At 40.5% G+C, this 27,924-nt stretch overlaps 1 protein-coding gene across 3 annotated transcripts in view; it reads right to left on the bottom strand.

The window, feature by feature from the left end:
* Positions 1–636: 636 nt before the first annotated feature.
* The window catches only part of LOC124141953, a 150,657-nt gene continuing 123,369 nt past the window's right edge, over positions 637–27,924 (bottom strand). For 2 of the 3 annotated variants that reach the window (XM_046510149.2, XM_046510150.2), the window contains 4 exons: positions 25,735–25,836; positions 7,149–7,224; positions 6,467–6,579; positions 638–5,501 (listed from right to left, as the gene is read on the bottom strand). In XM_046510149.2, the coding sequence (XP_046366105.2) occupies positions 5,373–5,501; positions 6,467–6,579; positions 7,149–7,224; positions 25,735–25,836 (420 nt within the window). In that variant the 3' untranslated portion in view covers positions 638–5,372. Of the gene's footprint in view, positions 5,502–6,466; positions 6,580–7,148; positions 7,225–25,734; positions 25,837–27,924 lie in introns of all 3 variants that reach the window. The other variant, XM_046510148.2, reaches the window with a different exon arrangement.

Below are 27,924 nucleotides of genomic sequence, written 5' to 3'. Positions count from 1 at the left end.
TATCTGTAGCAGGACGTGGAGTCATCCCACAGATGACATCCTTACCTTGTCAGCTTGCTGACGGGGTTAACCTCTTTGTTCATGTGGACAAGGCGTCCGACCTCTGGTCAGAAGGTCCGTGGTTCGAATCCCATCACGGGACTCGGAACCTTTATGGCCGCTACATATCATCTTGACTATATATTCCATCCAACTATCCTGACTGATGATGTTATCGTGGAAGAACACATAAATATCAGATATAATTTATTTCGAAATGCTGACAGATGGTATGAATAAAACACGACACGCTACATCAACAACAACAACAATAATAATAATAACAATGCAGTAATACTGGCATCACCTTTGCGGCTGACATCTACATCCGTGTATATACAATCTTACAAGGGGAACAAATAAACATATGATTTCCTTCAATGTAGGTTATACTCAAACTTCGACCGCCTCCGTGGTCTAGTGGTAGAGCGTCCGCCCGGAGAGCGGAAGGTTCGAGGTTCGCGTCATACCAAAAGACGTTTAAAAATGTTACCCTGTCTGGCGCTCGGCATTAAGGGACTAAAACAAGGACTGGTCGGCTCGGAGTCAGTATACTGTGTCTGAGTGGGGTATTCATGTTAAACTGCGGCATGGTGTCCCAGTGAGCTAGCACTATAAATCAGCATCAGTCAGGACTAGTACAAGCAGCCACACACACAGACACACACGTGCATGCACATCGCTATATAAGTGCAATAATCTTGAACGTGACGGCAAACTCCATTTCACCTCACCTATATTCAAACTTAAAAGAATTCCACCAGCATGCAATTCTTTGACTAACCCTGCACAAGTGTGTTTACAACGAGCAAGACATCATGAACCTTTGTCATTTAAACAATATTCGTCTGTAAAACATGCGATAATCGGATAATGCATTTTGGACCTGTCTTATTACAGTCACTTTACATAGTTCAAATGGGTTTCTGTGCCGGAAGTTACGAATGACGTAACATCCGGTATAGTAATGAATATGCATGAAGAGACCATAAACGTGAGTGATACATATTGAAGAGGCTTTATATGTTTGCCTTTAATCCAGCAGTAAACAAGCTGATATATATATTTCAACCGCAGTTATTTTCAACGTCTTAATGCCACTTAGAATGTCTTCAGGGACGTAATACTGAAACTGACCTGTGCAAATAGGATAATACCGTTTATACGATAATTTTGTCACTGGTCTGGACAAATGGATCTTGAAAATTATCACATACATGGTACAAGTAGCACTGGTATATGCAACAATACCTATTAAACTAATATAATACCGCATACATGACAAAACTGACACTGGAATAAGCAATAATATTTAGTTCATTATCACATACATGGAAACACTGGCACCTTTATTAAGAACTGTGTTCAAAACCTTTTAGCGTAAAAGTATTTACGTAAAAAACTGGTATTCATGCTGCGTAAATCCGCGTAGCACATGGGTTTCTACGTTTAAACCTCCGTAAATGCAAAAAACATATTTCAGTCAATTCTTATAAATAAATACGCCAGCAATCATAACTTTACAGACTGCTTATTCAATGATTAACACACACACACACACACACACACACACACACACACACACACTCACTCACTCACTCACTCACTCACTCACTCACTCACTCACTCACACACACACACACACACTGTTGACAACAGTACCAAATTAGTGGCATCGTTCGGCGCTATTACGCCCCGCCAAACAGGACACAGTTGTTTGTTAACGGGCGTGGCCTATTTTTTCGATTTATGGAGACAAAAACGCAAAAACCATTGCTTGATTAGCCAATCAAAAGTGGCACTAGTACATGTAATGACATCTTGTATATTACCGCAAACTGAATAAGTGTACCTCATGTATGATGATAAAAATACATGCAAGAAAAACTCCAATATACAGTTACACGTTTGAAACAATCTATGGTTATTTTTATCAAATTTAAAGTACTAAATATTTCTATCAAAAATATTCAGCGAATTCGTAAACTAGGAAAACATCAAAAAGATCATTCAAGGAACATGTAACCAACTTTATTGTAAACAAATATGTCAATGCTAATGACAAAGTAGTGTACCTTATGCATGATAATATTGACAGATAAAAATACAATTTACTGTTATACGTTTGAAAACAATCTGAATTTTGTTTTCATTTGTTGAAGTATAAAATATCCATATCCAACATGGTCGACGAATCCATGAACCAGGAAAACATATAACAGATCATTCAAGAACATGTAAACAAAGTTATGGCAAACAGAAGAACAAGTAATAATACTTTGCAACAGACCGACGTGTTGTCTTGAATATTTTTCACGACGCACAATGCTACCACAAAACAATCGTGACTTTTGTCACTCTTGCACATTGCAGTTAAATAAACACAACCCCATTTGTCAGGAAACCTCTCATTCAGGGAGATTATTGTTATTTACAGTTTTTGATTTAAATATATTTATTGCGACAAATCAAATGGCTTAGGCACAAGTGACAAAATCGCGAGGCCTTCTTCGTATTTACGGTTGTTTACACACAAAGGGACACCTACACTCTCAAAAGGAGAAATGTATTGGAGATAATGATAAATGTTGATTTTGTTATTCATGAAACACTCAATACAAATGCAATATTTTTTAACTATGTTAGTCACATGTTCGTCAACTGGTGTAGTGCACAAAAGCAACCGTTGTAAACTTTTGCAGCTTTATGCAGCATTTTTTTATAAGACAACACGAAATTGTTATTGAAAGGAAATTAACAGCTGAATGCACGTGTAAGTTATGACAATCTTGGGCAATGACTATAAGAGGTCAAACCTCGGTCAACATTTTGTCGTACGTTTCTCGACTTATTGTTAGTGGGAAAAAGAAATCAGCTTGCACGAAAGACTTGCTCATAATAACATGTTCACGAATGCATACTGAAGAGGTCTTAAAACATCTTTTTAGACATACGTACAGCCTTAGTGTTGTTACAAGTCCAAAACATGCAGTTGTTGAAACTGGTACTTACATTAAAGTCGTACTTTGCATGCATATTTTCATATTTGATTGTATTTCAGTTCATAATTTATCAACATTGATCTGGACGGATATGTTTTTAGTTCCATGCATATTATTTACAATCATCACTATAAACAATACATACATTCCATTGTTAAAAAATATTTATTTTAATACGGTAAATGAATGCGTAATTGTGTAAAATCAAACATGTAAACATTTTCGAGTAAACAATTTACACTTACAAAAGATATTTACCATAGCTCACGAAATTCAGTAGACCACTATAACTTAACGTCACATGTCTTTGTACATTAGTTGCATTTATGCTCGTGGAACACCGATAGAATACAAAGACTCGATAGTAACACTTTTGTGAAAATAAGATTATCTTGATTTGGTTTCCTTTTATAACTCAATAAATCAATAAATGATGCCTCTCTTGTCTATAAAATGTCAATTTGTGGAGGAATTCTAGTATTAACCTAAAAACCAATTGTTCATCCGCTGGACACACAGCAGGTGGCTGACGACGAATCGTGATATTATTAGTATGTCATGTGGTACTTGAAGCTATCGGTGCATTCCGGTCACCTCGGCTTTTACCGTTATCTTTTACCGCTTCTGAGCTATAAGCTCAGAAGCATTTATCAATAATGTTGAGTCAGCTACAACTCTGGGTGTTGACGTTTTATATCTATATAATAACTTAAACAAATATGGCGTTATAAACTATCATGGTATTGCATGATGTAAACTAAATAACAACCGATCTTTCTGCATATAGTTCGTTGACTATGACGTCAAATATTTGAGAGAGGCATATTTCATTGTACATAGAAATGACGTATAAAATGATATCGAACATAAACGTCACGAATGCCGCCAGATTATTGTGTGATCATCACGTAAACGAGTGAAACTGAGGACTTCACTTCCAGTATGCTTCCTCCAAAACGGGATTGTCGACAGCCGCGTGGTTGTCGGTAATAAGACGCAAATCTCGCGTAGATATTAATAAATGGAACGTTTTACCGGAGGGTACTTGTTATTATATATGTCCATTACAGCGATCAACTAGTTTGTCCGGGTGTAATGCAAGCGTTAAGACTTAGGGTGATAAATATGAACCCTACGTCTACAACAAATGTGATATAATATTAAATATATCAAGAGTAGTTTTATACAGTTGTCAATTAAGCATTTAACCAGTTATCCGTTATGCACTGTATAGTCGAGGCTGGTAAACCGAGGGTTATTAAAAAAGTGGACTCAAACCGCGTTTATCAAACAACATCAAGAGATCAAGAAAACATAGCATACATTTGCATGAGCGTATTACCAGCAGTTAGATAGTTATTTGTCATGCGTTATAGTATGATACACCTTAGGTTCTAACATGTGTACCCTGACCCTGAAACGAACAGGAATTAACCTGCATTGATACATAATGTGTACGTGGCCTATGCGAGCATCGGTGTAATACCAGCATAGATACAAATAGTAGAACCGGGTGCTCTAACCATAAACAGATAACATTACCCTGTATTGATAAATAATAACAATGTAACATACTTTTGTTTGAGTGTCACATCAGCATTTAGCAAAAGCATTTATGATTGTTTGCAAAGCGTTACAGTCAACCCGTAATCATCTAAGATGAATAAATCATGTATTATAACCGTGAAACGAACAACAATCTCCCTGTACTCTAGTGTGAATCCCACGTTTGGAGTTGATGTGGTAAACATTTGGATTAACTCTCATCGCCTCCACACGAGTTGCTAATCCACTAAAATATTACCTGAGCTCCATGTAGTTGAATATTTGTTTATCAAGGTATTGTTTCAATCTTGTATAAAATATACATGTAATTCAAATACAATTCCGCGAACATGTAAACAATCAAACGAGAGAAAAAGCCTATGATACTAATGTGACTTCATATTGCAGCCAAAGATTTCAACATAATTCTCACTTTAGCGTATACGTTTTGTATTTCTTCGAGATATTTTTACACAAAATCGATGTTTCTCGGAACATGATGCTGTTTTATTTGATTCAACATTAGCTGTTAATGGAAAACCCATTAGTTAGATGACTCCGTGGCTGCGTCGCAGAGAAGACTAGGCTACGTTTCCCCTTATGAATCGGAACATCACACGATATATTCTCTGATATTAGTCAGTAATCATATAAAAATGACAGCTTCAGTGATGTACGTAAAGTGGGCACATGTGGTCCTCCGGAGCTTACATGGGTGTCATATTTCATTTAGTATCTTTACAGATGGAGAGTTTTTACATCCGTAATATTTCACAAGGCGCTGAGTCAAGATTGAGATTTCAAAATGGCGGACAGCAGCTTCCGGTAGTCTCCGCTGCACTCGCTCTGCACGACATCTTCCAGTGACTTCTTAAAGGTGGCCTTGTATGCCATCATGATGTTTACCAGGTCAATCTGTTGAAGATAATCAGTTGTAATTGTAACAATATATGTTACTTGCATTATTCGCAATGCAACTGTGATCGTAACTTGGTTAGACTAGATTAATCGAATTCGGTCATAACTTGAATACGTTGCACAAGCTGCCGACAGTATTATATCCTTGGAAAACGTGAATAATAATCTGGCGTCTAAAGAGTGATACAAGACCCTTCGTTATAAGGGGGCGGTGGGGTAGCCCAGTGGCTAAAGCATTCGCTCTTCACGCCGAAGACCCGGGTTCGATTCCCGACATGGGTACAATGTGTGAAGCCCATTTCTGGTGTCCCCCGCCGTGATTGTTGGAATATTGCTAAAAGCGGTGTAGAACCATACTCACTCACTCTTAGTGAAGGAGTAGATTGCAGATGAACGAGAAACATATTTCGTATAGGTTTCAAATGATCAGTTTTGATTCATATTTGATATTTGACGCCGCAATCAGCAATATTTCAATTATAGCACAACTATCTGTAAATAATCAAGTCTGAACCAGACAAACCTGTGGTTGATATAATGAGCAAGTTCTCACGCCCTCTGAGTAATCACACAATTAACCAAGACTCAGCGCTAAATCACCCGATCCAAATATAGTCACCTCTCACGACAAACAGCTTTCTCGTTTGACCAAAGCATTGGAAGCAAAATACTCATTTTGTAAATGACTGATATGTATTTAAATTTATTAGAGAATGATATAATGTGGAAGTGTTTATAGAAATATACGAAAGAGTAAAAGTTGGTCTTATGTCAATTTGGGGTGATTGGGTGGTCCAGTAAATAAAGCGTTCGCTCGTCACGCCGAAGACCAAGGTTCGATTCCCCACATGGGTACAATGTGTTTATCCAATTTCTGGTGTCCTCCAACGTATTATTGCTGGAATACTGCTGGAAGCGCCGTAAAACCACACTCACTCACTCACTCACTTTTGTCAACTTACCTCTGACCTCCCGACGATGACAGCCATCAAGAGGTTGTCGTTAGTGCCGGTGCCGCTAGTTGCCTCGTGCAGCACGTGCGCCGTGTAGAGATAGGGGCTTTGAAGGTAGCGCGCTGTAACAAATGTCAGCAGAACATATACAAAGAACTGCTTGACAGGAGGGACTGGTGAATGCAGACACTGGTGCAGAAAAACTGAATGGCAGAAGAAACTATTATATAATACCTCTCCGTTGATATTATCATACATGAACGTTTGATTTTATAACTGAAAATATCAGGAATTATTGACACTATATCCCAAAAGTGAACTGTACTGGCGCTTTGTCAGCACTCAAAGAAAACTTCTACAGGGTTTTGTTTTTTTAAATATAACTAGATCTTAAACTTTTAAAAATGAAAACATATTTCCCTAATTCACAACTACTGATATTTTTTAAAATAAATCTGCTTGTTTCGTCACAAATTTACAACAATCAGTATAGTGTATTTACACAAAATTACCTGGCCACAGATTACTTTTTACAAAACTGTTGCAGGAATGAGCGATGGTTAAATAGACACAATCAGATTTAATACCAGTTCTTTCAGTTACATAAAAAAACTAAACTCGGCATACTTTCTTTTGTCCCTCTTTATTTAAGTAGTTTTCAAAGAGGTCGGGACCACTAGAGTCGACTTACCAACTGACAGGCACGCCATCTCAGGATAGCCTGCCATGTGTTTCTCGATAGACTTCGTCACATCCTCTCCGGAAAGCTAAAACAAAAAACATGCATTTGTTTGTTTGTTTATTCTTTCGCATTACATCTAACAGTTGCAGGTAGTGCTTCCAGGTAGACATGTAGAGGGTTAACAGTTGCAGGTAATGATGTCAGGCAGACATCTAGAGGGTTAACAGTTGCAGGTAATGCTGCCAGGCAGACACCTAGAGGGTTAACAGTTGCAGGTAGTGCTGCCAGGCAGACATCTAGAGGGTTAACAGTTGCAGGTAATGATGCCAGGTAGACATCTAGAGGGTTAACAGTTGCAGGTAGTGCTGCTAGGTAGACACATAGAGGGTTAACAGTTGCAGGCAGTGCGGCCAGGTAGACATCTAGAGGGTTAACAGTTGCAGGTAGTGCTGCCAGGTAGACATCTAGAGGGTTAACAGATACAGGTAGTGCTGCCAGGCCGACACCTAGAGGGTTAACAGTTGCAGGTAGTGCTGCCAGGCCGACACCTAGAGGGTTAACAGATACAGGTAGTGCTGCCAGGCCGACACCTAGAGGGTTAACAGATACAGGTAGTGCTGCCAGGCCGACACCTAGAGGGTTAACAGTTGCAGGTAGTGCTGCCAGGCCGACACCTAGAGGGTTAACAGTTGAAGGTAGTGCTGCCAGGTAGACATCTAGAGGGTTAACAGATACAGGTAGTGCTGCCAGACCGACACCTAGAGGGTTAACAGTTGCAGGTAGTGCTGCCAGGCCGACATACCGGTATCCGCTGAAAGGATCCAGGTTTTAATGTTTGTTTTGATATCGTGGCACGTTCACCCATATTTTATTGCAACATTAGATTTTGAGTGAGTTAGAACTCTTATCCAATCAATAAATCAAACAATTTGTGAGCGTGAGACTTGTCACTCAGTAATAAACCTAACGGGGAGGTATTGGTAAAATTGTGAAAGGGTCACTGTGTCACTCGGGACAGGCAAACGCTTAGTTAGATCTCACGCTCTTTCCCTGTCATCGCGGACGTAGAATCTTGTTGACCAAGCATCCAATAATACGACACATGTCTTTACTTTGATTAAAATCCCGAGCAGAAAACTGTAAACTGGTTTACACGCATTTTCTTATCTACAGCCCCCAAAATAATCCCATAATGATTGTGTTTATCTACTCCCTAGATGACTGATATACGCGAAAAGGTACTGCTAGGCCGACCTGCTCTGGGGGTAGTGTTTTACCTACTAGTATTTAACTTATTGGTTAGCGCGGGCATAGCAGAATGGTATAACATAAGGGAGCTGCCCGTGTTTTAATAACACTTCGAACAAATTTATTGACACAGATATCAACAACAGTCGCAGTACATGAACACATAATGCCATTTAGAAAGTGGTCAAATGTAACAAACGTTATATTTAGGATAACACTTTGTTAGTAAAGTACATATATTTTTAATTTTTTTATTTCTATTTTTTATTTTTTATTTATTTTTTTATTTTTTTTGGGGGGGGGGGGGGGGGGTGGAGGATGGAGTCTCGTCCGGGATTCGAACTCACACTGCCAGAGTGAGGCACCTAATCGCCAACACACAAAGTCAGCGATCTAACTCACTCAGCCACCGAGGCATAAAATGAAAGTCCGACAACTGGTAGTCTAGATCATGTACTTTGTGTACCCCTCTGACAAGTGTAAATTGGAACGGCTCTCACACGGCTTTGAACACACAATCCCATTTAGAAAATGGTCAAATGTAACAAATGTTATATTTGGGATAACACTTTAGTAGTAGAAAATCTGTATTTCACTAAGAAAGTGTTATCCCAAATATAACATTTATAACAGTCACAGTACAGCTTGCGTGGTCGTCATGAGGATGTTTTTTTTGGTGTCATCACAACTTTAATCTTTCGCGATTTAATTATCTGTCCGAGTGAAAGAAGTAAGACTATTAACAGATAATGAAAAATAGGAAACCTCTTGCGAGGCAAGTAATATTGCAGGCTAGAGTTTCAACGGTTTCCAAGCGCTGCTTAATGACAAAATGAGACATATTACTGACAGGTAATTTTAGTGTCTCGGGATTATCTACCCATAAGAGTAGATAGTACAATCTGGATAGTGTATGTTAATTATAACACTGGTGTCGCGTGCCAAAATCCGTTGTGACGTATTTAGGTCACGTTTGACTTTACGTCTTCCAACCTTTCGGGACTAGTCGATGGCTACCTTGAATTGTTTTGAAAATATTGGGGGACATAGTCGCTATTGACGTCCCACAACAAGACATCGATTAATCGTAGAGCGTTTGGGTTATATGTTCTTATTGCTTCCTAAAAATTAGTTTGTGACAGTCGATATATTGTTCAAAAGACAAAACAAAACAGAAATAATACCGCACAATTCTAACATCCAGCGAAATCAGGTTAAATCGAAATGTAATTCTTGATATATCTTTAAGATATGGTCAAAGCGGAATCCTTATTGACATAATGATCCACCGACACCCTGCTGTCTCGTACTACGGATATCGCGAATATATTCAATAAGGAGTTTTAACTGTATGTATAGTGTACTTCACTGGAGCATCTATGAACTGTCGTTTGTATTTTCTAGAAAAAATCATACTCCATTTCATTGCAAAATATTGATTCCATTATCTTTCATTGTTCTTTGGAGCACTTTGAGCAGCCATTCCTGTCTGGATTAAAATTATATTATTCATTAGATGCATGTTTTTTTATTTCATAATTGCTATATGGATGAAACAATGCCATTGCGGTGTAACACTTAAACTCACTCACTCATGGTTGACCTTCTCCTCTGATCAGTACATAACTTCATAACATAATTTTCATAAGTAAAGTTACTATTTCTGCTTAAGCAATCACAGTGTAATCTGTCTTGGGTCTTATCGGGTAGCAGGGAACATCATTTCTATTCAATTAAATCTGTCTGTGAGCACAACGCCCACTCACCAGATTGATGTCTTTCAGACGCCCCCCAGCATGTTAACGACTTTAATATAAACACTAACCTGCTTTTATAACCATTAGCTATGACACAACAACACCTGCTCGTTCTTGGCAGTCTGTGTTGCTCTGCCTGAAATCGCCCACCCTGTCGAGGAAGTCGACGTGACTGTGGGGAAAATGTCAAGGCTATCAGCGCCATCTCTGAATTCATGCACGGTGATTTACGAGCCTTGCACAACTACCGTACCACCAATTGTTACTATGCACTCTTAAATGTTTAGACCACTGCATACGTAATTATCATAAGCAATCTTGTTAAACTGTGTTTGTATTGATAATTTCAACAGAAGGCCTTTTGGAAGAATAATGAGTTGTTAGTCAGATATTATGTTAGGACCCCTCGCTAACTGCACATATACAAATTGTATTACATCTTTTAAAAATAAGATGATGGCCGAATAATGGACATTTATTGTTTTTTTTTAATATGGCTGCTATGAAAATCGGATCAGGACATCTTGAAAAATTAATATTTCATCACTGATAGGAATATGCACGAGAAGGCGTTTACGGAGCGCTGCGTACAAACAGACCATGACATGAGTTCATTTGACTTTCAGGCAGGTGCACTTGATCCAGAAAAACAAATAATCAGTTCTGATTGGCTTCATCAAGCAACGATGTGGTCATTTTTTCCAAGATGTCCTAAATAAAAGTAATAATGGTTTGTGTGAGCAGGAACCTTTACAGACAGGATGTACGACGTTCGGACTTTCTGAACTTGGGGATATTCACGGACATGCAGTCAAACACATTTACTATTTCCAACGTATACAAAATCCCTCTCAGTGACAAATACCGACGTTAAAATCCATGTCAACTTTGCCTTCAGTGCTCCTGTAATGATCTGAAAAGCAGCTTTAGTAATATACAATGTAACATAGACTCAAACCACAAGAATCCTCCCAAGCATAAGCAAGCCAGTCAGAAAGTTAGAAAACCCCTCAAACAATTCAACATAAATTAAGATGCCGCCTACATCAGCAAAACCACCTTGAAGACAATCGCCCAGATCAGATACCACCCGATCACAAGCAAATCTCACCCACGACCACAGTCTACAAGATCAAGTGCAGTTGTGCAGACACACAGTATGTCAAGAAATGACACACCACTGATCAACAGACAAACCAGACTTGGTATGAGATCAAAGACAGCAACACCCAAGGGATCGAACCCATCACCATTGCCTTCAGCCAGAAACCAACACCATTAAAAAACTAACAGAAGCCATCCACATGAAAACATCCAAGCTAACCATCAGCAGAGATCAGGGTTAACGTGATCACTACACCCACTAAAACCGCGTGGTATACGTGTCAACTACTAACTGTAACTGTCACCACCGTCTTGTTACAGGCTCCGTCCCCAGGCTTCTTCATCTGTCATCCTGTTGTTGTTGTTTGTAATTGTCTGTGTATAGCATCTCTGCATGTCCTACCCAATTGTTAATCACTCGCTTCGATAGCACCTACGCCAAAACGTCGTATTGCAAATTAATTGAGTTGAAACTCAAACGGTGACTCTGTCGTTGACTCCACATGACCATAATCAATGATTTTGTATGTATTTGTGCAATTCTTATATCTTGATAAACGTCATATCGTGAAAAAATCAAAAGAACATCAAAAGTGTTGCTCATATGTTTAGGGTCATGTGATCGGTTACAAACTGGGATTCGAACTACGGACGTTCTGATACGAGGTCAGATGCATTTGAATACATGACCGAAAGTTGTCCTTTCTAGACTCCATTATATTTCGTCCCTGAGTAAAAGCATGGTCGATAGGTCGACCTATCACCTATTGACGTGGTGAGGATATCACTTGTGACATCACGACCTGCTACACAATATCCAGACGTTGACGCTTGGAGCGGTTACGAAAGTAATCTGTTCTGTGATGCAGGTGTGAGTAATAGTGGCAGCAGAGATAGCCGCCATGAGTAGGTGATACACAGAATCCAGTCAGGTCAAAGCCGAAGGGTGGCCTTTCAAGACTCAGCTAATACATCGCCTCCTAGCACAAGCATGGCATTCTTATACTTGTACCAGCATGAAAGCATCAAACATACTTTCTGATTCACCCTAAAAAACAAGTTCGCACTTTAAGCTTTATGTTGACTTCTAATATAAACGTTAACCAAAGACTTCCTTTTCACGATTATTTACAAAGGGGGATTGCGTTTGATTACGTGGGATTGCGTTGGTTTGCGTTGGATTGTTTTGGTTGCGTTGGGATTCGTTGAGTTGCAATGGATGGATTGATTAGAATCATTTTATGCTGTGAAATCTGAGACAGTATACCTGCCGTTCGTATTAACATATAAGCGAAATGTGGTACGGTGTGAACACAATTCCAGATTTTGGAAAGGCTTGTCAGTTTTCGAACTAGTTATTGCTTTCTTTACCCACACTGGCGTTATCGACAAGTGATGGGACCTCTGACTGCAGCCAATATTAATGAAACATTGCATGGTAGAACGGTTCTGGAAATATGCAATAGTTACGCAGCTTTACTCCTTGAAGATCCAGTTTAGAATTGGAATTGGTCTTCGGGAACTGAGCAAGAGGCGACTAACGGGATAAGGTGGTCAGGCTTGATGCATGTCCCAAATGTGTTGATCGATGGTCATGATGTCAATCACAGGATTGTCTGATCCAGAAGTGATTATTTACAAATTGCCGACATATAGCTGGAATATTTCTGAGTTCGGCTTTAAACAACCAGCAAACAAAAGAAGCTTAAGAAAGATGTCTGCAGGCGTATAAACGCCTTACAACAATTAGCCAAAGTGCTGTCGGCCAATTGTATGTTCTGTTCGCGCGGTTGACAGCAATATGTGGCCTCCTGTACACAAGCTTTGTTGTGATACTATTTTTATTCTATACCACTCCCGTATAAAGATAATTATTGTCATACGCTTTCACATAATGACCAGTCAGAAACACTTACCAGAATAATACATTGACACTGCTTGTTACATCTGCAACAGATGACTTACACACGCTGGAATCTGGTTCATCCAGGCTGTTCCCACGGGAAATTGTCCCACTAACAATTTCCGGATTAAGGCGGAACAGGGTGATATTTTGTTCCCAACAAGGTCGTCTTGAAACGGAGTTTTGGAATTAATATGAGAAAATATTTCACATATGTGTGGTTATAACCTTGTGACAGTAATCAAAAATAGGCCGGCCTCTTGGGGAATATAACCCACCTTCCCCGCAAATAGACTGATATTGGCCATAGATACCAACCACAGACATCCTTATAACTCACACCATTATCAATCACCTCCCGCAACAACATCTGCACCAACCAACACATTAATAATGTACACGACCTACATCTGGTCGACATACATGCTTTTTCATTTGACAGACAACAAAACCCCAGGTATTGATGACATTTGTCAAATGATCACGTCTCCTCACTTGGAGGAAACACTTTTGACACAAAGACTATCAACTATAGAATACTAATACATGAAACATTAGACATACCTCGTGCAATCAGGCTATTATATACCTATTAAATGTAGATCAAACGACTGGCATCGATCATTTCCAGACAGTTGTTAATTACACGCAGACGACAGCAGGGACACACATAGCAGGATAGCCAGAGATCAGAAGATACGACGTTGTAGCGACTCATTTGAAGGAAACTAATTGAATTTGTGAGCAGTAAAACCTTCAAGAAGTGTATGTCTGTATGGGACATATCAGCTTGGGATCAGCGATCAGACGACAGTGCGTGAAGCAGACGACAATACGAAGAGCAGACGACAATTCGGGGAACAGACGACAATACGAGGAAGACAAACGACAATACGAAGAGCAGACGGCAATTCGGGGAACAGACGACAATACGGGGAAGACAGACGACAATACGGGGAAGACAAACGACAATACGAAAAGCAGACGACAATTCGGGGAACAGACGACAATACGGGGAAGACAAACGACAATACGAAGAGCAGACGACAATTCGGGGAACAGACGACAATACGGGGAAGACAGACGACAATACGGGGAAGACAAACGACAATACGGGGAACAGACGACAATACGGGGAAGACAGACGACAATACGGGGAGCAAACGGCAATATGAGGAACAGACAACAATACGGGGAGCATAATCACATAATCGGGTCATTCTGCAGAAAATGGAAAAATGTTGTCTCCAACTAAAACATGCCATTCTCGTTTTTACTAAAACAATTTTCACTTCTGAGTTTCAACACTATCAGTAGCATGTACCAAATCATAAGATTACATTTTTTATTTTGATTCTGCTTTTCATTTTGGATGCTACTAGTTATTTTGCTTCAAGCTTATTTCTTTATAAAACAAAACACATTAGAAATCTGTACTTGGTAACATTTGTGACGTATTCACCTTGGTGTGCTCCTTGGTAATGAGTTTATAATCAAGCTCTATATTAGCAAACTTAAACAACCAGACTGCGACTTACAGCAGAACTAATTCTGAGAATAATTCTCAGAAATTACGACTTATGTGGAAACGACAGTTTTTCATAAATGAATATCGTGCAAACTTCGCTCCTGAGTAGTTTGTTTATGAACGTTAATTAAAAAAGGATAAAATAATTATGCTCAAACTAATACATTAATAAACTCATTTTGTGATAACAGCATGTGTCAATATGGTCCATTACCACAACAGGTAAATATCATAAGTTTTGACAAGCCATCTCAACCTCACTGTCTAACAAATGGGGTACTTGACAAATGAGGTATGACCCATAGTTCAATGTGACATCATATGAACGCATTGTTACAAACAGCTGAGGATGAAGTCATCCATTTTTCATGACTTCACAATTTTTTTATTGGAAATGCACTTATTCTACATTTTCTCAAAACATAGAGGATTGGAAACATAGAGAAAAAACCTTCGGGCAATCAGAATTAGGGAATTACTCCCTGGTATATTAATATATTTCACTTAGGACAGGTAATCCGTTACTCTCCGTAGCTCATATGTTATTCTCTAAGTAATTTCCTTTCATATGATATGGATTCGATAGTACCAGTTATACCAGCCAGACGCCCAAAGAATCCCCCAAAGTGTACTTCACGGAGAAGATCGAAAAAAGCTTATAAACCATTACCAGAGACCATTTGGCACAGACATATTACCGGAAGTCACGCGCATGCGATCAGGGTTTATCCGAGTGGGTGTCCACAAAGAGGGAAGTTGGATATTATATCTCTGTTCTAACCTCTTCATGACGACAAAGATATCAGAGAATTTCTGGTCGGAGGGCATTAGACACCCAGAGTGAACTGACTGTTTCCGATATGAGATTTCAATCTCGGGAAAATTGGACCCAGTCGACAGTGCACATCTAAAAAGAACTACAAGCACCTACCGAAGCCTACCGAAACCTTGTCACGGAGCTATGCCCCAATGATCAGGGGTGTCATAAAATAACAATTAAGTGCGACACGGGACTTCACGATGGTAACACAGTCCTGTTTGAGATTGTGAGCTTGTTTCCGGATACCACAACTCTGCTGCTACACTGTGACCATGTTGTCACATACGCGGTAGTTCTTGGCAGATCTATGTCACGCTCAAGAGCCACTGTGTTCTCCGACTTTATTTCCGGCCCCGCTCGGTATTCTCCGGCGTTCGCGATTGTGCAGTGTGTGATCATTTGGTGTTAGATAATTCGTGGCCCAACTATGTTACTCTCTTGTAATCTAATGACACCCTCAAACCAAGTAATGACTAGATGTATGTTGTCTCTCATATGTTCCCTACCGTATTCTTGTATTGAAAATGTTGTTGTATTTATAATTTGCAAGCATTAGGGGAATTTATATCTACATTCAAATATTTCTCATGCATTTATGGTCATGTTTGCCTCGTTAATAATTTACAATGCTTGTTGTGAATCGTTAATGATGCCGTTGGATAGCTTATGTTCAGCGCTTCATTTTGACGCTGACATCTCCAGCGTAGATATTGTAGTTAGTTTCATATTCGTGTTTTCCCCGTGTTTAGAAACACACGTTGACTTGTCGCCCCGTCAGTGGTATTCCCCTGCCGTAGTTACCAGGGTTTGTCATCGGGCTGGGACGGGTAACTCGGGTACTCGGGTCGGTCGGGTCCTGTGTAAGACCCGGGTACTCACAGGACTACCTGGACCCGTGATTAGTCACGTGATATTTTGATAATGACACAAACTCACTATAGCTCAGTGGTTACACTACAAGTCGCTATTGTTTGCATTTCTTTCCGACGATGCACACATTTCTTTTGACTGGTATATGTTTGAGTAAAGATAAATGCTTCAGTCAACTTCAGTGAACACATGATCTCATTGTTTGATACATGTATCTAAATAGTTTTAGCCAGGGCTGCGGTAAAACAAATTACCAATCAGACATTTTGTTACCTACTCTTGAGACTTGCAGTGGGTACCCGGGTAGGGTCGGGTTATAGGGCGTTGGGTACCCGGGTAGTAAATTTGGACCTGTCCCAGCCCTTGTTTGTAACACTGTGTCTTGCAAGTAATCCGTGGATAACCAACTTTCCCGTGATTTCTAAACTCTAAGTAACTAGTGTTTCCAATATTCTGGGTTTTTTTTCTAGTAATCCGCGGATAACCAACCTTCCCGTGATTAATTAACTATTTGGGAACTTTAGTATTTCCTTGTTCAGTCAAAGTGACAGAGACTTTAGTCGATTAAGACAAGTTGTTATTGACACGTAATCGTCTAGTTTTGTAGTCTAAGTGACTCATTTTAGGGATAAGCCGAGTTTATTTACTCATTAGAGTGTGGAGTTAATTGACTCAGGTGTTAATTTGGACGCAGCCGACATAATTGGCAGTCTACGCATCTGGTCAAGATCTGGTCAAAGTGTTGTTTTAGCTACCCTCCTTTTTATAGCTGTAATACACTTGTTTGTCTTTCTATACATTAAACCCAATATCCATAAAATGAATTTACGTTTCAATAATTCACGACTTGGAACATTGAGAAAACTGTCCAAATTCTGTAAAATCATCATGTCATTGTTTACGCGGATTCATACAGTTTGCACATCGGTTTTTCGATTCATACCTCAATGACCGAAAAGAAATACACAGTCAATCCTTAAAATGTATTATGTTGTTGAAATTTAAAAACCTAATTACGAAAAACGAAAATAAGACCTATTTTGACCTTAGCTATGGCACTCGATTCTGTCAAATCGTTCACTGCCGCCTCAGACTCGGTTGTAGCTACGTATACCTAAACGCCGATAAGTATTATAACAGACATTTAATTGACAGTCCGTGTTGCTCCTGTGGATATCAGAGTGAAAACGCCCTACATTATTTTTTTCTTGCTGTAACTTTAATCAGATAAGACTTAATATACACTTTTACAATACCGGTTATAACCTGGATACTATTATGAACGGAAACAATGAACTTGCTTATTAGAAAACCAGAAATTAGTTGAATCCGTCCACGATTTCATCATCAAGACAAAACGTTTCAGCTATTCACAAATTAATAATTAAATTAACCGGACAATAACCTCATGATTGACTATTACTTTTGTTACAAACGACTCGTTAGACACACAAAAGCTGTAACTTTCTATTTATATTCACTTTGTATTTGTATTTGATGTAATATGTACAAACATATATTTAAATAATGTCTATATCGATGACGTAACATCCTTCATTTCAATATGTAATATATGTTGTATAGGAGTGGTGTTAACATAAGCTGTAAAGCTTGTTCACCAATCCCAACTCATTTCAATGAATAAAATATGTTTCAACCATGTTGTTGAAATAATTTTGTACATCTGAAGCCGCTGATAGCGGCCTGAGTGTAAATAAAGTTCAGTTCAGCTAAAACTTGGTTGTATATTTGTGCTGACAAAATTTATTTGTGATCTGTGTGAGCGCAGATTGGATTTATTTGTAATTATCAATCATCAGTACAAGTATTACTTCATAAACCTGTGAGCCTATTACCACGTTTTCTTTATCACTTTATTCTTATTGTATGGCACCCCTGATAATTGGAGCTCAGCCCCGTGACAGGATGGACGGTGTATTCCAACACAACATAAACATTGTTTTAACACCGATCATGATGTATTATTGTATATTCGGTCATAATAGCATCGATGGCCCTATGTATAGCTTCTTGTTTGACAAAGAAAGATAATATCAAGTATACAGCTGAACACAACGTTGTGTTGACCCTGTCACTGCCTTCGAAACACAAACTGGAAACGAGTCTTGGTGAGGTGTTGTTTTTGTTCCCGTCAACTGGTCTAAAATAGCATCATGGCCGCTCGGCGAGTATCAACATGATTCTGACCTTTAGCGATGTTTTTGAACGGAAAATGCAGGTATGCTTCGCACGAAATATGATCGTGATGGTGTTAGTCACCGTTAATATCACCTTGACATTCCATGATGTTAGCTTATGTAAATAAATCCCGCACGTTCCGATGGGCCCTGTGAAGCTATGTGTAAATTGAACCCTGTAATAAAATATAGCTGTGCATGTTAACCCTATTTCTATTTTTGAGCAGTTTGTGTTGGGGGCTTTGCGTCATTATCGTCAGCCGCAGCAGCAATCGCGCTTGGACCCCTAAGGCAGGCAAATCAATGTGCGTTCGTCTAACCCTTGCTCGGTATCATACGATCATCCAAGGGTCTGCGGATCGTAGGTTCGAATCCCAGATTTATCCTGATTATGTTAATTGGTGCGAAAATATCACACCAGAGCTTGTCTGCGATCCGCGCTAGCCAGGTGTCCCTCCACATTAAACTGTTTAGCTGGGATATAACTGAAATACTGCTCAAGCGACGTTGAACCCTAAGTCACTGAACACTCATGGTTTGTGGAACTTCCAAGGAATTCAGCAATCTAACTGTTGTCTATCATCAGCAACCGTGGCCGTCCATCTATAATGACGACGGTAGTCATCCATCTATATGAACAACGGTAGTCATCCATCCATATGAACAACGGTAGTCATCCATCTATATGAACAACGGTAGCCATCCATCTATATGAACAACGGTAGCCATCCATCTATATGAACAACAGTAGCCATCCATCTATATGAACAACAGTAGCCATCCATCTATATGAACAACGGTAGCCATCCATCTATATGAACAACGGTAGCCATCCATCTATATGAACAACGGTAGCCATCCATCTATATGAACAACAGTAGCCATCCATCTATATGAACAACAGTAGCCATCCATCTATATGAACAACAGTAGCCATCCATCTATATGAACAACAGTAGCCATCCATCTAAATGAACAACAGTAGCCATCCATCTATATGAACAACAGTAGCCATCCATCTATATGAACAACGGTAGCCATCCATCTATATGAACAACGGTAGCCATCCATCTATATGAACAACGGTAGCCATCCATCTATATGAACAACAGTAGCCATCCATCTATATGAACAACAGTAGCCATCCATCTATATGAACAACAGTAGCCATCCATCTATATGAACAACAGTAGCCATCCATCTAAATGAACAACAGTAGCCATCCATCTATATGAACAACAGTAGCCATCCATCTATATGAACAACAGTAGCCATCCATCTAAATGAACAACAGTAGCCATCCATCTATATGAACAACAGTAGCCATCCATCTATATGAACAACAGCAGCCATCCATCTATATGAACAACAGTAGCCATCCATCTATATGAACAACGGTAGTAATCCCTCTGTAGTGAGCCGATGCTGTTATCCAGCTACTTTCAGTTATTGGGGCAGAATAAGCCATTACGGTCATCCATCTAAAACAACCCACTGTAGTCACCCATCTACAATACGCCACTGTAGTCACCCATCTACAATACGCCACTGTAGTCACCCATCTACAATACGCCACTGTAGTCACCCATCTACAATACGCCACTGTAGTCACCCATCTACAATACGCCACTGTAGTCACCCATCTACAATACGCCACTGTAGTCACCCATCTACAATACGCCACTGTAGTCACCCATCTACAATACGCCACTGTAGTCACCCATCTACAATACGCCACTGTAGTCACCCATCTACAATAAGCCACTGTAGTCACCCATCTACAATACGCCACTGTAGTCACCCATCTACAATACGCCACTGTAGTCACCCATCTACAATAAGCCACTGTAGTCACCCATCTACAATACGCCACTGTAGTCACCCATCTACAATAAGCCACTGTAGTCACCCATCTACAATACGCCACTGTAGTCACCCATCTACAATAAGCCACTGTAGTCACCCATCTACAATACGCCACTGTAGTCACCCATCTACAATAAGCCACTGTAGTCACCCATCTACAATACGCCACTGTAGTCACCCATCTACAATAAGCCACTGTAGTCACCCATCTACAATACGCCACTGTAGTCACCCATCTACAATACGCCACTGTAGTCACCCATCTACAATACGCCACTGTAGTCACCCATCTACAAGAAGCCACTGTAGTCACCCATCTACAATACGCCACTGTAGTCACCCATCTACAATACGCCACTGTAGTCACCCATCTACAATACGCCACTGTAGTCACCCATCTACAATAAGCCACTGTAGTCACCCATCTACAATACGCCACTGTAGTCACCCATCTACAATACGCCACTGTAGTCACCCATCTACAATACGCCACTGTAGTCACCCATCTACAATACGCCACTGTAGTCACCCATCTACAATACGCCACTGTAGTCACCCATCTACAATACGCCACTGTAGTCACCCATCTACAATACGCCACTGTAGTCACCCATCTACAATACGCCACTGTAGTCACCCATCTACAATACGCCACTGTAGTCACCCATCTACAATACGCCACTGTAGTCACCCATCTACAATACGCCACTGTAGTCACCCATCTACAATACGCCACTGTAGTCACCCATCTACAATACGCCACTGTAGTCACCCATCTACAATACGCCACTGTAGTCACCCATCTTCAATAAGCCACTGTAGTCACCCATCTACAATAAGCCACTGTAGTCACCCATCTACAATAAGCCACTGTAGTCACCCATCTACAATAAGCCACTGTAGTCACCCATCTACAATAAGCCACTGTAGTCACCCATCTACAATAAGCCACTGTAGTCACCCATCTACAATAAGCCACTGTAGTCACCCATCTACAATAAGCCACTGTAGTCACCCATCTACAATACGCCACTGTAGTCACCCATCTACAATACGCCACTGTAGTCACCCATCTACAATAAGCCACTGTAGTCACCCATCTACAATACGCCACTGTAGTCACCCATCTACAATAAGCCACTGTAGTCACCCATCTACAATACGCCACTGTAGTCACCCATCTACAATAAGCCACTGTAGTCACCCATCTACAATAAGCCACTGTAGTCACCCATCTACAATAAGCCACTGTAGTCACCCATCTACAATAAGCCACTGTAGTCACCCATCTACAATACGCCACTGTAGTCACCCATCTACAATACGCCACTGTAGTCACCCATCTACAATACGCCACTGTAGTCACCCATCTACAATACGCCACTGTAGTCACCCATCTACAATACGCCACTGTAGTCACCCATCTACAATAAGCCACTGTAGTCACCCATCTACAATACGCCACTGTAGTCACCCATCTACAATACGCCACTGTAGTCACCCATCTACAATACGCCACTGTAGTCACCCATCTACAATACGCCACTGTAGTCACCCATCTACAATACGCCACTGTAGTCACCCATCTACAATACGCCACTGTAGTCACCCATCTACAATACGCCACTGTAGTCACCCATCTACAATACGCCACTGTAGTCACCCATCTACAATACGCCACTGTAGTCACCCATCTACAATACGCCACTGTAGTCACCCATCTACAATACGCCACTGTAGTCACCCATCTACAATACGCCACTGTAGTCACCCATCTACAATACGCCACTGTAGTCACCCATCTACAAGAAGCCACTGTAGTCACCCATCTACAATACGCCACTGTAGTCACCCATCTTCAATAAGCCACTGTAGTCACCCATCTACAATAAGCCACTGTAGTCACCCATCTACAATAAGCCACTGTAGTCACCCATCTACAATAAGCCACTGTAGTCACCCATCTACAATAAGCCACTGTAGTCACCCATCTACAATAAGCCACTGTAGTCACCCATCTACAATAAGCCACTGTAGTCACCCATCTACAATAAGCCACTGTAGTCACCCATCTACAATACGCCACTGTAGTCACCCATCTACAATAAGCCACTGTAGTCACCCATCTACAATAAGCCACTGTAGTCACCCATCTACAATACGCCACTGTAGTCACCCATCTACAATAAGCCACTGTAGTCACCCATCTACAATACGCCACTGTAGTCACCCATCTACAATAAGCCACTGTAGTCACCCATCTACAATAAGCCACTGTAGTCACCCATCTACAATAAGCCACTGTAGTCACCCATCTACAATAAGCCACTGTAGTCACCCATCTACAATACGCCACTGTAGTCACCCATCTACAATAAGCCACTGTAGTCACCCATCTACAATAAGCCACTGTAGTCACCCATCTACAATACGCCACTGTAGTCACCCATCTACAATAAGCCACTGTAGTCACCCATCTACAATACGCCACTGTAGTCACCCATCTACAATAAGCCACTGTAGTCACCCATCTTCAATACGCCACTGTAGTCACCCATCTACAATAAGCCACTGTAGTCACCCATCTACAATAAGCCACTGTAGTCACCCATCTTCAATACGCCACTGTAGTCACCCATCTACAATAAGCCACTGTAGTCACCCATCTTCAATACGCCACTGTAGTCACCCATCTACAATAAGCCACTGTAGTCACCCATCTTCAATACGCCACTGTAGTCACCCATCTACAATAAGCCACTGTAGTCACCCATCTTCAATACGCCACTGTAGTCACCCATCTACAATAAGCCACTGTAGTCACCCATCTTCAATACGCCACTGTAGTCACCCATCTTCAATAAGCCATGGTAGTCACCCATCTAAAACAAGCCATTGTAGTCACCCATCTACAATACGCCACTGTAGTCACCCATCTACAATACGCCACTGTAGTCACCCATCTACAATACGCCACTGTAGTCACCCATCTACAATACGCCACTGTAGTCACCCATCTTCAATAAGCCATGGTAGTCACCCATCTAAAACAAGCCATTGTAGTCACCCATCTAAAATAAGCCATTATGAACATCCATCTAAAATAAGCCATTGTAGTCACCCATCTAAAATAAGCCATTATGAACATCCATCTAAAATAAGCCATTGTAGTCACCAATCTAAAATAAGCCATTGTAGTCACCCATCTAAAATAAGCCATTATGAACATCCATCTAAAATAAGCCATTGTAGTCACCCATCTAAAATAAGCCATTTTGAACATCCATCTAAAATAAGCCATTGTAGTCACCCATCTAAAATAAGGCATTATAGACATCCGTCTAAAATAAGCCATTGTAGTCACCCATCTAAAATAAGCCATTATAGACATCCGTCTAAAATAAGCCATTATTAACATTCATCTAAAATAAGCCATTATTGGCATCCGTCTAAAATAAGACACTATGATCATCCTTCTAAAATAAACCGATGCGACAATCACCAATAACACGCCGATGCTATAATCTATCAATAATGAGCTTTTGTGGTATCCCATGTATAAGTTATTGCGGCCATAGCTTGAGACAAACAGCGCCCCTTTACGTAATCGCAAAGATTTGTATGTTTGTTGTTTAACGAGGACACCTGCACTAGAGTGAGTCATCATTGACTACAAATGGCCATTGCATTGGCTAAAATAATATCAGTGATCTATCGCTGTTCATGATCATACACCACAACCTGATTACAAGCTTTAAGTTTCCCCAGCTTTTCCGTCTGACAAGGCGTTTATGGTTGTCGACTGCTAGTTAGGATGTTTACATCACGTGACGGTCATGTGCTAGCAATGTGGACGGGTCAAACTTAGTCCCGACTAGAAATGGCTATGCTAGATTCTGTTTTCCGCAGAAATGACCGATCGTGTGAGTGAGTGAGTTGGGTTTAATGCCGCTTTTAACAGTGTTCCAGTTATATCACGGCGTGTCAGCTTAATGTGTGAGGAAAGCCCGAAGTGATGCACGTCTCAAACGTTTTACCACCTCGATGAAACCCACGAGCATGGGTATGGTGCAGACAAACCTAGAAACATAATCGGGGCGAACCGGGATTCGAACCCACAATCATAGGTTTCTGGCGCGCCCAAGGGACGCAACTCTGCACAGCGAATAGCGACGCCTTAGACGACTGGGCCCCCCGTGCCCCCCGATCGTGTTCAGAGTGACTGGGAGACAGTTGAGTTAGTTGTTCAGTTGGAGGGTGGTAGAGTGGGCATTTTGAATTTGTATACAATCGACTGTCTTTTCAATACTCACTCTCCTACCCAGAGTTCCATGCGGCCGGCAGCCAGCTAGCATAGTACTTCTGCCACAGGCCAGCGCCATGCGACGATTCGTCACATCTTTCACTGTTCATTCAAGATATTGCATATGCTTTTCATCCGTTTCATGTTTGACAAGTCTACACATTTTCATAAACAAATGTCAAAGAATGGTTAACTTTCATTGAGAAAGTATGCAAATACGTAGAAATCTACTTCTTTTTGCGTAGTTTCCCTATGTTTACATTGGTTGTACGGCTCCACGTGCTGTCATCGAAGCCCAACGGAGAGCTAGCGACACGGTCACTTTGATGCATAAATATATATTGTCATGCAACTCACTGTCGCAGTTGTAGTAGCATATCTATATAGTTATGCAAAACAATATGTAAAGCGCCCCCAAATACTTGCATTAGTCCGTTCTATACTGATTTCTGAAAAAGCGCGTTTGTTTACAAACAAGAGAAAAGTCCGGTCACGTGATATGCAAATTAGCTTGTGGCAGTGGTGTTATGCTGAGTCACCACTGCGACGGAGTGTGTTCAATACTAAATAGAAGACTGCACTACTTTAAACCTATTCTGTTATGCACATATCCAGTGCGGTTGATACAAAAACTTTCATCACAATAAACCTTTAAATGATTGCATAACCAGGAAGCGCAAAACATTAAAAATAACTATCTCCTAATAACTGCATGAATTCTGTCCAGATGCACAAAACATATAGCATCAACTTCCAAAAGCATATATCCTTTTAATTTTGAAAAGAGTAAATCAGGAAGAAATCACATGCTTGTCAATTTGCGGTGGATCGAGAATTGATTGCCTCTCGACCTAACATAAACTTTAAAAGAGCACCATGGTAAATTGCAAACTAGAAACTGTAAAATGGTGAAGAACATTCTTACGACTTTGAAATGGCTTCAAATTCTGTCAATTAATGCCGCCATATTGCGCCCATGGGTATTGATTGTATCTTACCTCCTTGTACCGGGAAAACACAGCTTTGGCTTGACTCGGGCTGAGGGTTGTCAGGAGGTCGGCACAATAGTCGACGTCATATTTGAATGCGTTTTCACCATCCTGTGAAGGTGCGAAAAATATACTAAAATAAAACCTTCAAAAACATGATACCGTACACACGGTTTGGTAGAACAATTAACTGTGGAGACATTAAGGCGTGGGTAGTGACTACTACATATCACACGGTGTCTTTTCTGTGTGCGAGGGTGTGAGGGAGTGAGTGGTTTTACAATTCACCCTGTATTTAAATTATAAACATGACTACCTATTCCAAACGAGGACATCGCCGCATTTATTAATATTCACAAATACGATGTTTTGTTTGTTTCTTGTTCAGGTGAGGTGAAATTAGGTTTAACGTCGCGTCCAAGATTATTGCACTTATATAGCGACGTGCATGCACGCGTGTGTGTGTGTGTGTGTGTGTGTGTGTGTGTGTGTGTGTGTGTGTGTGTGTGTGTGTGCGTGTGCGTGGCTGCTTGTACTAGTCCGGACTGATGCCTATTTATAGTGCTAGCTCACTGAGATACCATGCCGCAGTTTAACCTAAATACCCCACTTAGACACGGTATACTGACTCCAAGCCGACAAGTCCTTGTTTTAGCCCCTTAACGCCTAGCGCCAGACACGGTAACAACAAGTACCATCTTTTAACGTCTTTTTTTTTTGGGGGGGGGAGGGGGCACAAAGTGTATCCATGTGAGGAATCGAACCAGGGTCTACGGTAGACACCAAGTCAGCCCAGGAACTGCATCATGATGTCATTGATTCACATGTAGGATATTATAGTTCATTAAGTGGAAAAAAGGAAAAATATGGCCCACATCATCATCATCATCATCATCATCATCATCATCGCCTTTTCATTTTTTTAGCGGTAGTAGCAGTATCGCTATCATTATTATCATCCCTACCATTCATCAGCAATTTGAAAGTAAAATAAAAAAATCAATATTTTTTAGCACCCAATCCATCCCCCTAACTCCCAACTCCCTGCTCGTCTGGCTATCCACTAAAATCCTCCTAATATTAATGAACCGTCTCTGTCAGGCTTGTATTGCAATGCTAGGTCTACGTCTAGACAATAGATAATTGCTGTGTGCAAGATGGACCTCTCGGCATTTGCATTGAGGGAACATTTTTCCCAGATGTAACTGAATGATCAATTTTCCGATTGCAGACCAAAATGTGCCTTGATAGGACAACCGAATTCAATCAAGCTCTGCTTGGATATTCAACAAACCATCTGAAGATGATCTTAATTAGGGTACTTTATAACCACATCCATCCTTATGGCAGACCGTAATAACTCAAATTTTTCGTTTCTTAAATTTTCTTAATCAACCACTAAAATATAAAATAAGAACGCGACGAAATTTGGCCAGAATTTCACGACCTCGTATGCTTGTGATTTCAGTACAATGCATTTTTCGTGGAATCGCGAAAATGTCACCTCCGGGGTTAATATATTTTGACATATCAGTCGAAACTCTTAGTGCCAGTCATTTGGTCACGTGATTAATCTTTACATTCCCGTACAATATTCTACGCCATGAAGTCAATCATTGAATTTTGAGTCAGCGTGAGGGATTAGTGGATCCAGTTTTATCTCACCGACTGGGCACGACCTCGGTCTCCCAGACACATAAAGATCAGCCATACACAGCTCTATACCGGTCAGCATTGTTCAGGCTTATGTCCTGGTCAGTCAGTTCAAGACGGCAACAAATTAAGATTGTCTTGGGCACTTGTGTTGTTTTCACGTTCCTGTCCGCGTACGTTCGATTCCCTAAATGGGTATAATGTGTGAAGCCCATTTCTCTTGTTCTCACAATGATGATGGAATATTGCTAAAAGCGTCGTAAAACGTCGCTCACTCATGATAGACGATAGTGCGTTGTTCTGCCCTTGTGTGTTTTTTTTATCCACCGAACCTCAACTTCACAAATTAAAATTATGAGTCGTTTTTTATTCACTGAAATAAACGTCAATTTCGAGGCCCTTATGATAAATGGTATACGTGGTAAGGTGACGTAAAACGCTGTTTGACGTCGCGTTCAAGATAATGGAACTTGTGTAGCGACGTGTGTGTGCATGCGCCCGTGTGTGCGTGCGTGGGTGTGTGCGTGTTTACTGACACTCACGCCG

This window comes from Haliotis rufescens, unplaced genomic scaffold, assembly GCF_023055435.1.
Source record: "Haliotis rufescens isolate VD_foot unplaced genomic scaffold, xgHalRufe1.0.p SCAF_3, whole genome shotgun sequence".
Classification (NCBI taxonomy): Eukaryota; Metazoa; Mollusca; class Gastropoda; order Lepetellida; family Haliotidae; genus Haliotis; species Haliotis rufescens.
The sequence above is the reverse complement of the archived record's forward strand: the minus strand, read 5'-3'. Positions and strand labels throughout refer to the sequence as shown.